At 41.7% G+C, this 13,086-nt stretch overlaps 1 protein-coding gene across 1 annotated transcript in view; it reads left to right on the top strand.

Annotated features, from left to right (window-relative positions):
* MYO16 (myosin XVI) overlaps positions 1 to 8,471 on the top strand; it is a 545,489-nt gene extending 537,018 nt beyond the window's left edge. The window contains exon 35 of the mRNA XM_057532523.1: positions 7,453 to 8,471. Coding sequence (XP_057388506.1) covers positions 7,453 to 7,680 — 228 coding nt within the window. The 3' untranslated portion in view covers positions 7,681 to 8,471. The remainder of the gene's footprint in view (positions 1 to 7,452) is intronic.
* The last annotated feature ends 4,615 nt before the right edge of the window (positions 8,472 to 13,086 follow it).

Here is a 13,086-nt window from a genome sequence, read left to right as displayed (position 1 = left end):
TGCTCAAAGGCACTCTCTTCCTTTCCCTTCCCAGGAATTGATGGAGGTGTGGTGCTCAATTGCCCCCCAAGTTTACAAAAAAGTGAAACCACAAGTCTAATACACCATGATGACATTTGTCCCTTTTCTCAAACATGCATCTTGGCATTCATACACTGACTCCATCCAGACCCTCTACGTAAGTGCATTGTATGCATTGTGCTGGGCAGAGATTAATTTACTAATTTACCAGTTTTAGACTCTAAAGGACACCCATAGTCTTGTCAAGCAGTGACTAATTTTACTCACAGGGAATTCTACCCACTTAGATCAGCATTTTCCTCCCACTTGCATATTATAATATATATGACCCTTTTTAAATAATAAAAAGTCATCCTTGACTCTTAACATTTCTTAAATTATTTCATTATAATGTTAATTAAGTGTATACACATATCGTTAAGTAAAATCTCTTTATCCTTTTAGCTTTTACTACAGCTATAAAATCAAAGCCAATTTACAAATTGAGTGAAACAAAAACCTACAAAAGCAAGAAAACATTAAAATTCACAACATTTATGTTAGGTATGATTTTCTTTAGCTGAAATTACTGTTGAAAATATGAATCTGGTACTGACTCAAATTCATGAACTTTGGTACAGATCTGCCATCTTGTGCCTTTGATTGGTCCCAGTCTATCACTTCTATTTGAACTGCTAGGCAACCTACCCTACGATGTCAAATCACTTAGCTTTTTATTGGAGGAAAGTGCCTTATTTGAATATCAAATCCATCTACCTTTTTCTCATTAACCTGAAACAAGATAAACAATATTACCTGTGTCAATCTGCTTGTAAATAAAAACCAAAGTCAGAAAATTAAATCTCACTGAGCGCTAGCTTAAAAAGTAGGTATTCAAGTGATCCAAAGCACATACAAATAAAAAAGCAAAAAATTTGAGGCTGTCCCAAGAACTTGAGGACCCCTGAAAATACATATACAAATCCCAGTTTCCAAAACATTTAACTGTTGTTTAAACTACTCAGTACTGCCCTTTATATCTTACTCTAAAATTCAAAAAACTTGTAGACCTTCTTCTTGCATAACTTTCTTTAGTTGTAAATCATATATAAATCCTAGTTATGTTATAAGTCTAGCGTGTTGCTCAGTATTTTGAAATCTTCTTGTTACTAAGGAAGGAAAAGACTATTGTATATTTTTATAGGGCCACAAATTGTGAGAAGTACTTTCCTTTAACATTATCTGATTGAGTCATCAGGATAATCATAATTCAGAATGTTTAGGGATTTTCTCAAGTCAAAGAGTTAACCATGACACAATCATAATCGCCTGCATTTATAGAGCACTCATTACATTTTTAGGGCACTCTTAAGTAGCCCAGATCTGTCCTTTTGAGGCAGATGATTACTGTGCACCCACTTTACAGGTGAGGAAGCTGATGGGCTTGCTTAAGGTCACACAACCATTAGGTGCCAGATTCAGGATTCCACTCCAGGCACCCTGGCTGGAGAGTCCTGGTTTGTCAACCATCCCACCCCTGTTCACACCAGAATCAAAGTCCCCGTGGGTTTGTGATTCCCTGTTAGAGAATGAAGTTCAGTGTCATTACTGGTGCTTGTCTACATCAAGCCCCGTGGAAGTGCCTTCTTTCCCCCTTTCTACCCGGTGCCCATTTCATTTTTCAAAATTCAGATCAAAGTTACCACCTCTGTGAAGTCTCTCCAGACCTTCCTCCATAGAGCCCCCTTCCCCAGGTAAACAGTGAAAAAAATTTTTTAAAAAACCTCCCTCTCGTTGACCTACTCCATCTCCATGCCCCGTGCAGCATGTTAAGGCACTGACGTCATTGGCATGTCTAAAAATTCCTTTAAAAGCAGGGCTTTAGTCATTTTCATGGCATACAAAGGTGGTACCACGTAGAACCCAGAGGTTCCTAGGTGTGGAACACTTCTTACTTTCCCAGCTACAGCTCTTGCCTTCTGGTTCTGAAAGAGAATGTTTTCATGTACAAACACTAGTCTATAAAACATGCCAGAAAAGAAAATAAGTAAGGAAGTAACTATCTGAAGTGGTGGCATGGGCTGTAGATATAGCTTTTAAAGCAATGGGGAGCAGGATTTAAGTTAAAACACACCAATATGACATCCTTTAATCTCCAAACAAATCAGGATCAATGAGACCTGGGTGAAGCCAGCTGACTCCAGGCCCACACTGCCAGCGGCATCCTTAAGCCCCAGAGTCGCTTCTCTTTATGAAAAGAAATGGTTCCCTTTCGATACCAAAGCTATTTTGTGTTACAGAATCATTATTGCCTTTTTAATGATAATATTTAATTTGTTGTGAAATAACAAATAATGGTAAGGGAAGCTGTAATGGTTTTTGTTACTACAAATAGGACGTGAAATTTAAAGAATGACAAGACACTGATTTAGATGTTTTTACCGTGCTAGATAATATTGCAGATACTTTTTATTCCTCATCTATTTCTTGACCACAATTTAAATAACATTCATAGTTGTATTTGGTTGCTATTCTAAAATAGTAAAGCTCTTTCACTGCCTGTGACAAATATGACTCTTGTGCCTCATAACCTGATACATTTAATAAATCTAAATAAAGCAGATTGACCATCATTAGTCAGGGTATCCTGCCCTCATCTTCTCATCCGTTTATTGTCTCACAGATCATTATTTTAAACTACCCTTCGAACTTCATTGTGTTGAAAGTAGTGACCTATCAAATATCCTTACCCAGAATTTTAACCTTCGTTTAAGGCATAACCTGTGAAGATTCCTTGTGTTTTTTTTAAATGGAGATCAATAATGTTAATATTTTAGCATCTCATTTATGCCATTCCAGCAGCTACCTTTCTATACCTGTTAGATTTTACTCAATACCTATTAATCTCTGTAATACAAAGTTTCATGGGATCTCTCAAAAGGAGAGTGTATTCTGAGCATTAGTTTGATTATTGCAAACATCGGTCAAATTTTTGCTTCTCAAGGAAGCATGGCGAGCTCTTGGTGGTTGATTCAAAGATGGTGTTCTTCTGTACCCACTACATTATTCAAGACATCGATACCCTCATTAAGAAAGTGCTTTCTAATGCTTTGTATGTATAAGTTTCACCTTTTATAATGTGCTTGGGAATTCAGATATTTTTAGTAAACGTTGAGAAGCTTTGAAAGGATAGAGCGCATTTTTTTTTTTTTTCAGTGAAGCAGTGACTCAGGGGATTTGGGACATTTTATGTCAAAATCCCTCCCCACAAGCCTAATTCAGATCAGCAGCTGCTGAAAGTCACTCTCAGTAGATTGGGCTGCCTCTGTGGAGTGACTCCACCTCTAAATCTTTCCTGTTAACGAAGGTCTCAGCAGAGGGTCACACCTAGTGTATATTTTTGGTCATTATGAAAAGCTGCTGAAAGGAGTTTAGGATTGAGAATAACTATAGAATAGGTGCATTTTGTGGTTGATAAGAGGACAGAGTGTTTGGTCACAACAGCATGAAAATAAATACAGCACATGCCAGCCGGCTGCACAAGAACAGCACCAACTGCGGGGTGGAGATTTGGATTCTGTTTTTATGCTTTACTCTGTTTTGTTAGGAATTGGCCTCCATTTATAGTCCTAGATCTAGATCTAGATATTTGCATCTTTCTTTTAGATTAATTGAAATTTATTATTTCATAATAATTTGTTAATTACACATTCTATCATTATTCTTTTTGTACGTTCCTAGAGAATAAAGCATGAATCCTTGATTTATTTCGTCTTAAATTGTATTACTTCTGTCATTTTCCTAATACTGCTAGAACCTCAGAACCTCTGAACTCCATGTAACCCCTCCTGACTTTTGCAGTTATGGTTGGCGCGTTGTTCTACATATGACTTAAAGTCTATAAGACATTTTCCAAACGCATAACTTGTATTTACCCATGGATTTAATTCCAGTGTCCTTAATCCTCTCTTAAATTTCCTTTTTTTTTTTCAGCTAGGATCATTTTCTTCACCTTAAAAAAAATAATCAAGACCTGTGATAGCAAACTTCCTCGTTCTTGTTTGTCCAAAAACATTTTATTTCACTTTCATTTTTTATTTTTTTAATAGTAATCTTTTATTTATTTATTTATTTGTATATGTATTTTTATTTTTGGCTGCGTTGCATCTTCGTTTCTGTGCGAGGGCTTTCTCTAGTTGTGGCAAGCGGGGCCACTCTTCATCGCGGTGCGCGGGCCTCTCACTATCGCGGCCTCTCTTGTTGCGGAGCACAGGCTCCAGACGCGCAGGCTCAGTAGTTGTGGCTCACGGGCCCAGTTGCTCCGCGGCATGTGGGATCTTCCCAGACCAGGGCTCGAACCCCTGTCCCCTGCATTGGCAGGCAGACTCTCAACCACTGCGCCACCAGGGAAGCCCTTCTCTGTCCTTTTAAACATTTAATCACAGGCATTTTAAAGTCTTTATCTGCTAACTCTAAACCTGGATCTTCTGTGAATCTGTTTTATCTTTTGATTTGGGGTAGATTTCCTTGTCTCTTCCCATGTATAGTAATTTCTAATTGCATGCTAAGCATTGTGTGTAAACAAACTATAGACACTACTGACGATGTTTTCTACCTGAGGCGATTCCACCATCCTGTGTTAGGAAGCAAAGGTAAGAGGTGGTCACCTCAATCCAATCAAATATTCCACAGTGATGGAAAACCAGCCTCCCTCTGGTTCTCCCCTCATCCTCAGGCTGCACTGAGAACCTGACAGGTGTTTGTTCATCAGCACTGAAACATTACAGTAGCTCCAGCTCTGCCCTTCAGAGCCCCTGGCCCCATTCAGCTGTGCACCCCACTCAGTTTCAAAATCTGCAAGTCTTGAAGATGAGACTAGTCACGCGCTTGAGGCTGTCATCTCCCCTGTCATACTTTTGCTTCTGAAGCACCTCTATCACTATAGGAGATTTTACTCTGCTTTTTTATAAGCTCTTGACTCAAGGTACCACTCGCTCATATAGTTGAAGAACTCAACAAATATCTCTTGGGGAAAATGACCATGCATTTGAGGGTCCTCAAGTTTTCAAATTGTGTCTCTTGTTCCCATGCAACTGCAAAATATGGTATGGACTTTCTTTCTTTTAGAAAGGGCTCTCTAGACCTACAGAAGAATTCAGAATTAGCAAATGTCCCCAGGAGAAAAAAATAGTAGCTGTTAATTATTTGATTATCTATTCACTCAGAAATATTCTTCCCATCCAGGATTTTAGTTTCTCTAGTTCAAAGTTTTGCCAGAGCTTTCTGGTGTTTCAAAATTATGATTTTTGGCAATGTATCCCATTTTTGCACTTTTGCAATGGGAGCAGTAACCTGTCATGACCTAAACATCCTAGGCAGAAGTAGAAGTTCCTTGTTTTGTTTCTAAATAGATCAATATTAAGTTGTGTTACTTCAGAAAGATGGTATCTCAAGGAAGTGTTGGGAAAATAATCTACTGAGATGATCAATTAAATATTCTCTCATAAGAATAAGTCCAAGGACTGTATTTTTCAGAGATGGCTATTATATGCTGAGTGTGCCAAGGAACATGTATATACATATTCAATATCCAATGAGGAAACGAGACTGAAGCTAAATGTAATCAACACAGCATCCACTAGTGGAGAAAATAGAGGAACTAAGATACGTTAGTGAAAGAAACACACAGATTTCACTCAAATCCCAATGAGAAAAAGAAGTAAAGAGGAAGATGATATAGGGACGCTGGTCTTCGGCGTATATCAGGTCCTGGACACCGGCTATTGGGCAAATGACAAGCACTGTCGGGTAATAGGAAGACAGACTCTGGAACCAGACCTCCTGGTTCCACCATTTTCCATGTGACTTTGGGCAAATGACTTAGCCTCTCTGTGCCTCAATTTCCTCATCCGCCAAATGCTAGCACTGCTTTGTAGAGCTCTTGGGAGCACTGCATGAGTTAATATTTGTAAGGGGCTTAGAAAAGTACTGACGCATCTTTAGCATTCTGAAGTGTTTACTAAATAACTAATTTTATGCACACCCTCCACCCGGCTCTCTTGGCTCACTTCCCTGACAGTAGAGGCAATCTGGCTTCCACAAGAGTCTCCCAGCAGGAGAATTCTGACTTCCAGGTCATTCTGGTGCAGTCCTGGAGACCAGAGAAAAAATTCCTTTTAAGGGGGGTATACTGCTTTAGCCACTCACTTTCTATCAGTGCCTGGAGGTTGCTTTGGGGATTGGATGGTCACAGGCCTGTTTTGCTCACTGGTTGTCTAAGCTTCAATTGGGAGAAATTCCTTTTCCTAATAACCAGCCCAGAAATCTAGTTATGTACTTCAGGTATGGGTTTGACTTCCCAGCTTCTGTGTTTTAACATCGTTTCTTGACATTCAGCCCATTTCTGTGATTCTAGGCTTTAAAATCTTCTTCCTCAGGTAAACAAGAGGCTTGGGTGTCCAGGTGAGGGTGTTGGCTTTAGAATTGTATGGAACATGGATGGCCTTGTTGTTTTCAAGTGACTGTCCTCACATAAGCCAACCACCATGCCCTGCTTTGTTTTATTCTCATTTATCTTGATGGAAAGGATGGAAGTGATGTGGGAACAAAGTAGTAGGTGCCTTGAGGCCATCTCGTTCCCTCTGAATTCTCCCCAGTAGTCCCATTCTGATGTCCGGAATCTCATTTTGTTAAACCAGCATACTCACTACAGAACTGACGGAAAATTTGGTTTCTGCAGCGTGCAGCTGCTCCAGATGACTGGCCGCTGGCCAAGGGCAGAGCCCACAGCATATAGCCTGCCTGTCCCCACATGCCCTAGCTGTCCCTGGGGGCAAGCTCTGCCTCTCTTCGGCGACCCCAAGGAAGCCAGACTGAGCAGTCGATACACTTGCACGCGGTGATGCCCTCCTGCAAAGACCCCTGAAGTTCCCATGTCTGTGGATTCCTGGGGCTAATGCATGATGGTCAGAGTTGGGATCACATGACCTTAAAAGGTGTTGACTAGTAACTGTGCGTAGACAGAGGGGTGGATCCTGGAGTGGGATGCAGCTGAAGAAATCCAGAAACATCTGTTATAGACAGAATTACAATCGTGATACATTCAATGAAGAAAAAGTCCAAGATGTCGTAAGAATGTATATAGCAAGAGAGGGCAAAGGGCAAACAGACATGTGATTCCTTCCTGTATCACTGGAGGTACAATCACCTGTTCCCCAGGGTACTTACCCTAACTGATTTCCAAGTTCCGTTCATCCTCCTAATTCGGCAGCTCACAGCCGACCTGCTTTGGATGCCGTTTCCCAGGGCAGCAGAGCCAGGAGGTTCTAGAGGGGACGTCCAAGGTCTCTTTCCACCCCGTCAGAGCCTTGGCATCCAGGTGTTGCTCTTATACTTCTCATGCATTCACAGTATCTGATGCTCCTCTTTTTCCCCCCTGCTTCCCTCCCCCAGGTAATCCATCAGCTGAGGCTGTCCGAGAATGAGAGCGTGGCCCTTCGGGAGCTCCTGGACTGGAGGCGGAAACTCTGCGAGGAGAGAGGAGACTGGCCACAGATCCTGCACCACGCGGAGCCCAGGGCACCTCCGCCACCTCCGTGCAAGAAGCCCACGCTCCTGAAGAAGCCCGAGGGGGCCTCCTGCAGCAGGCCGCCCCCCAAGTTCTGGGACACTACCCTGTGATGGGCCCCGACTGCAGACTCGCTGCCTGGGGATGCCAGGTTCACAGACAGAGGCTGCCCCTCGTACACGCTAGGGGCTCTGTCCGCATCTACACGAAAAGCACAGGACAGCCCAGTTAAATACACGAGATTCCCTCGGTGTGTGAGTGTGCGTGTCTCTGTGTGCGTGTCTGTGTTGTCTCACCCGTTCTGCGGGGATGCACTCTGATCTTCAGGCTCTGTGGTCCTAGGGCCGTGCTACCCTGAGGTAGCGAGAGAAAGGCCGGACAAAGCGCAGATGAGCAGGGAGAGGACGACGGAGGAGGGGGACGCCTACACCGCAGAGTGGTTTCTATAGGGTCCGACCACTTGCTTCTTGCCCTCCAGTCATTTTACTCTCATACACTCTCCAGGACCTAGGTTTTATTTCTTTGTAGGTGTTTGCGTTTTATTGGAATTACAATCCTGTTAATGATTTACATGTTTGTTATTGTATTTTATAATTTTATGCAATGGGTGGTGCTCCCTTTCTTCAAAATACAGACTTTAAAAAATCATTTCCAGAACTCTTCTTTTCCTACATACGTTTTTTTTTAATGTAGAGTACCGAAAAATCCAGAGGCTGTGTTGTTGTTTTAGCTTCACCGTTCCAAGCTCTGCAAACATACAGCTGGAGTCCGATGTCTTGTGTTTCATTCACTGATCAGGAGACGGTTCCTTCCTGTGCCCTGTGGTTCCAGGCACGTGGGCTGTGAGCTCTTTATTGAAATCTCATCCCCTGACTTCAGTAGAGGTTACAGGAAATGAGGCGGCACCCCCTTAAATGCACATGGCTTCAGATTCATGGGGAGCTGGGGCTGTGCAGGGGGCATATCCATTCAAAGGTCTACGCGGTACCGATAAGCATGCTGAGATTTGCCGGTCCGAGCCGTGGTGCTGCCCCACAAGACACTTGTCCTCTCTGAGCTCCACTGCATGTCTCACCCGCTCCATGTCCTCAGCCCTCCTGTGATGCACCCGCCTTGCATATCCATGTGCTTCTGTTGGCCTCAGACCGTGGCGTCTTGCTCCTTGGAACTTTGTTTTCATACCAGCCTTTGCAAAGTTACTGTGCCAATAAAAGGGTACAACTCTGTTCTTCTGTGGTGTTATTTATGTGCCACTGTTGTTTTCCACAAACACTTCCGTTTCTGGATCAGATCAGTAGTGGCAAGGAGACCTCTGTTCGTGTGTTCTTCTCACAGCATCTTGCAAACTTTAGGATCTACGGTTTGTTTTAAAAGAAAGATTTTTATGGTTATTCATACATAACTACCAGGTAGGCCTACGTCAGTTGTAGGAAAAATACGTTAATTATTTAGGAATACTAATAGGCCAGTAAATCAGGAGAGGACTTCCATTGAAAGGATGATTTGTGATGCTCACAGGTCCCACACCGAGCCAGGGAGGCCACACGGAGAAGCACCTGGGCGCGGCCAGAGGCAGAGGAAGCAGGGGAGCTGGTGGGCTGGAGCTTTTCCTGTGGTTTCCTGGGAAGGAATGGGCGAGGCAGGTGTGCATGTGTGGACTGATGGGCTTGGATGGTTTCAGCTGCTCTCGGGCACAGAGGCTGCCCCTGGTCCTCTGGTTGCTGGCCCTGGGCGAGAGGATAGTGGCCTGGAGTGGGACAGATGGATGGAGGCGGTGGATGGACTGTGGGCTCCGGAAGGGTTGGGGTTTTCTTCTATCTCTGGGACTTGGCCAGCCCTGGGTGGGGCAGTTCCTTCAGCATCAGCCAGGGACAGATGTGGAAGCATCAGAATGCAGAAAATTAAAAGACGTAGTTGAGACATGGTTAAGTGGCAACAGGACTGATGTCACCCAACAAGTTCAGGGGGGTGTCCGCCCGGCTGCCAGCTGGACAGCCACCGAGCCTCACTCCCTGCTCTTTCTTCGCACTCTCCCCGACATCCAACCTCCTAACCCCAGTCCCTAAGTAACCGCGACACCAATTCCCTTGAGACACCTGCTTCCTTGGCCAAGCCTTCGCATTGTAGGCACTTCATGACCTTGGTTGCATTAAAAGTGGGAACTGGATTTCTCCTGCTAACACACACGGAGTTTTATTTAGACCAGAATGAAAAGTGAACCGTCCAGGCATTTGACTTGTGAGAACTTGTTTCAAATGTGCATTGAGCACTTGCCGTGACTGTTTTGGTTGCTTTGCACGTAGTATTCCAACCCTGACACTGACATATGCCTTCCTGATAATTCTCATCATCTGGGTACCGTCCCTGAAGTTGAAGTTCAGAGCTTTAAGGAGGCTGTCAGAATATAAACCCTCATCTTTATGATTCCAAAGCTCATGCCATTTTAACTTGATAGACAGAAATTTTATACTTATTGTACGGAAGTCTATCTTGAGAAACTTCACTAAATGATCTTTTGGGGGGTACACCGCTGTGTGAAACTCTGATGGAAGCCTATTACAGGGAAGGTGTACAAGAAGCAAGCCTCCCAGGCACATATGGATCCAAATGATACACTCTCTGTTCTATTAGCCTGGTCACAGTGTGGGGCTTGTGTAGTTATAACCTGAGCCTGACCATCACCTACTCAAGCATCAGGCAATAGTAAATATTTAGTCTGTTTAGTAATCCCTTTGTCTCATCTAAGGTTGTGCATCTTCCAGAGCGAAAGACCAAACCCCTTGAAGATTTTCTGACACACAGTCTCCCGACTCAGTAAGTACAGCATTTTGTGCATTGCTTTCTGCTCTCCACAGTGGAGAGATTTCGGTGTGTGTTCATCAGTGGCTTACAACCAGCTGATTGCACCTGTTCCACTTATATGATGGAAAGATCAGCTCAGACTCAAAGCATTTCATAGCCAGGAGAGTATTAACAACAATAATAGTCAAAATAATATGAGATAAAGTCCAGGTCTGTGGGGATATTAAAGGTACTCTCAGAGTGGTTCTCTAACAATTACAACATTGTCAAGATAATAAACAGGGGTGCCACTCTGGGTAATAACGCACGGACTGTTACTCCACATAAGCAAGATTTCAACAATTGTGTATGTTTGCAATATATTTAATGACGGTATTTTAATTGCTATCAGACCATAAGGTATGAATTATGATATATTATCAGGCCTGAGACCTTATATTTAGCGATATAATTGGTGTGAATTATTACCCTATGTTAAGACACTGCCCAGTCTTATTGCTTTAAAAAAATGCTTTATGAGAGGGCTCTAAAAACTACTATCAAAATATTCACAGTGGGTTAAAATGATTTAAAATGCATTTTCCACAGTGGAAAAATATATCATTAGTATTCTTAAATAGTGGCATCTAATTTAGTAGAATTATGCTACCCAATGAAAGCAACAGCCGATTAAAATCTTAGATTTGTAAATGAACTTCACACAGAAACATTACACAACTTGGACAAAAAGTATATTCTGAATTCCATAGTCTAGAAGGTTGGATACATTTCTGGGAAAATTCTATTCCTGTCCATTTTCAGCCAGACATCAAACTCAACTCCTATCACGGTAAAGGACATGAAGTTATTACATAATAACATTCTACAATGGGACACATTTTACCCCCTCGCTATTACTCTGCACTGCTAATTTTGTCCCAACTTTTAAATGTATGTCTTTAGTTAGAAGTTAAAAAGTTTTATTTTTATTTTAATTCTCATTGGGAAATTTTCAACAAAAAACATTCAAAGCTGGAAAAAAAACCAAACAAACACGGTGTTCCAAGTAAAAGTTCAATGTAATTTCATTACATTTTTCAAATTGCTTTTAGCTTCACATAAAAATCCAGGTAATGGAGATGAGAGCCATAATATTTCTATTTATTGTGCAATGGTATATACTCCACAATGTTCATGGTTTCCCAAAACAGTAGCACTGCTTTCAAAACACTGAAAAATATATTCTTTATCCCCATTGTACTTCCTTTACATCTTATTCCTAAGCAATGACTTTATCAAACAAATTCTACAATGTTCTACCCATATGAGTTACAAAGTTACCCACCTAGCAAGGGGTTGTAGCATGCTGAGTTACAGCCTGGAAGAATTACCTTTGTAGTTTTTCTCTTTACCTAAGTACCGTGGACCCCTGGGATGTTCCATTATTGTGGTTTCAGTAAGTTTCTCTAAAATCCAGGATGCTTTGTAAAACTTTAAAGATGACTTTTTCAAAGGGTGTCTTATTGGATTGCCTATAATACATCTCTATCACCTGTTCTAATTTCTCAGATCACTTTTCAGACTTTAAAAAAAAATCTATGTCTAAAATATCATTTTTGTATGATCTGACAGCACAATATAACCTGGATTTTATGTCGTTTACTAGATCATTACAATGGCAGAAGAAAATCTTGATGTTTTCTCATAAGAAAATATCAAAGGTGAATAAATCTATGCATTTATTTCAATTTTTGTTGTATAATAAGAATGCATCAGATGTGTCTTCTCTTTCCTTTGAATTAGTCATCGACAGACATCCTGGCATATCTGCTAGCTTGCCTTTTCCTACAGCCCCAGGGAGCGTGTGCTGCTTCAAAAGAAGGCTCCAGAGCTGGCCCAGATGACATTTTCCTGATGTCACCCCTTAGTTTCTAAAGTCTAAAGAAAATGAAAGAGAATGAAACTATTGATAAATTCCAAAGGGGGAAGTTCAAATCTCTAAAGAAGAATGGAATAAAACCAAATTCAATTGGAGGTTTTGATCTTTTAAGATTTCTGCAAACAAAGAGGCTGGAGGTCCCTGATCTAAAACAATGGGTTGAAAGTGTATAAATTCTGTCACATTGTGAAGAGTGGTTTTCTTACTGAACCTATCTTGAGGGCTCTATTAGGCTGAATTGCATCAAACCAGGTCTTATATGATAATCAGAACTGGTCCACCCAGCAAATTCCCTGTTGTGGTGCACCCACATTATTGTTGAATAAAATAATCAATCTTAATACTGCAAAATATTAAGCATTGTGGATACTTTTTTATATAAATAGGCTGTACATACATGTGTGTTGTAGGGGAAAGGGTTCTTCAGAAAATTCTGCATTTGGAGAACTGTTGTCATTCCCTTGGGCTCTGAAGCTGTTATAAGGGGATAATATTCCATATTTTAAAAAGCAAGAAAAGTTGCCTAGCAGAAGAGACGAGAAGCCACAGGAAATCCACATAGTCGTGACCTCAGCTCCTGAAGGCTGTCAAGGGCAGGGAAGTAGGGAATTCAAGGTGACATTGCATAACTACTGGACACCAGGAACACCCACCTTCCAGCCCCTGGTGAAAGGCAAACCCTACAAAGATGGAATGATTGGTGCCCAGAGCATCCAAAAGCCAAAAGTTGGCTCACAATGACTCTAAGAAAAACCTCATTAAAGGTCCAAGTTTGGTAAAGTTGCAGGATACAAAATTA

This window comes from Balaenoptera acutorostrata, chromosome 18, assembly GCF_949987535.1.
Source record: "Balaenoptera acutorostrata chromosome 18, mBalAcu1.1, whole genome shotgun sequence".
Taxonomy (NCBI): domain Eukaryota; kingdom Metazoa; phylum Chordata; class Mammalia; order Artiodactyla; family Balaenopteridae; genus Balaenoptera; species Balaenoptera acutorostrata.
The sequence above is the reverse complement of the archived record's forward strand: the minus strand, read 5'-3'. Positions and strand labels throughout refer to the sequence as shown.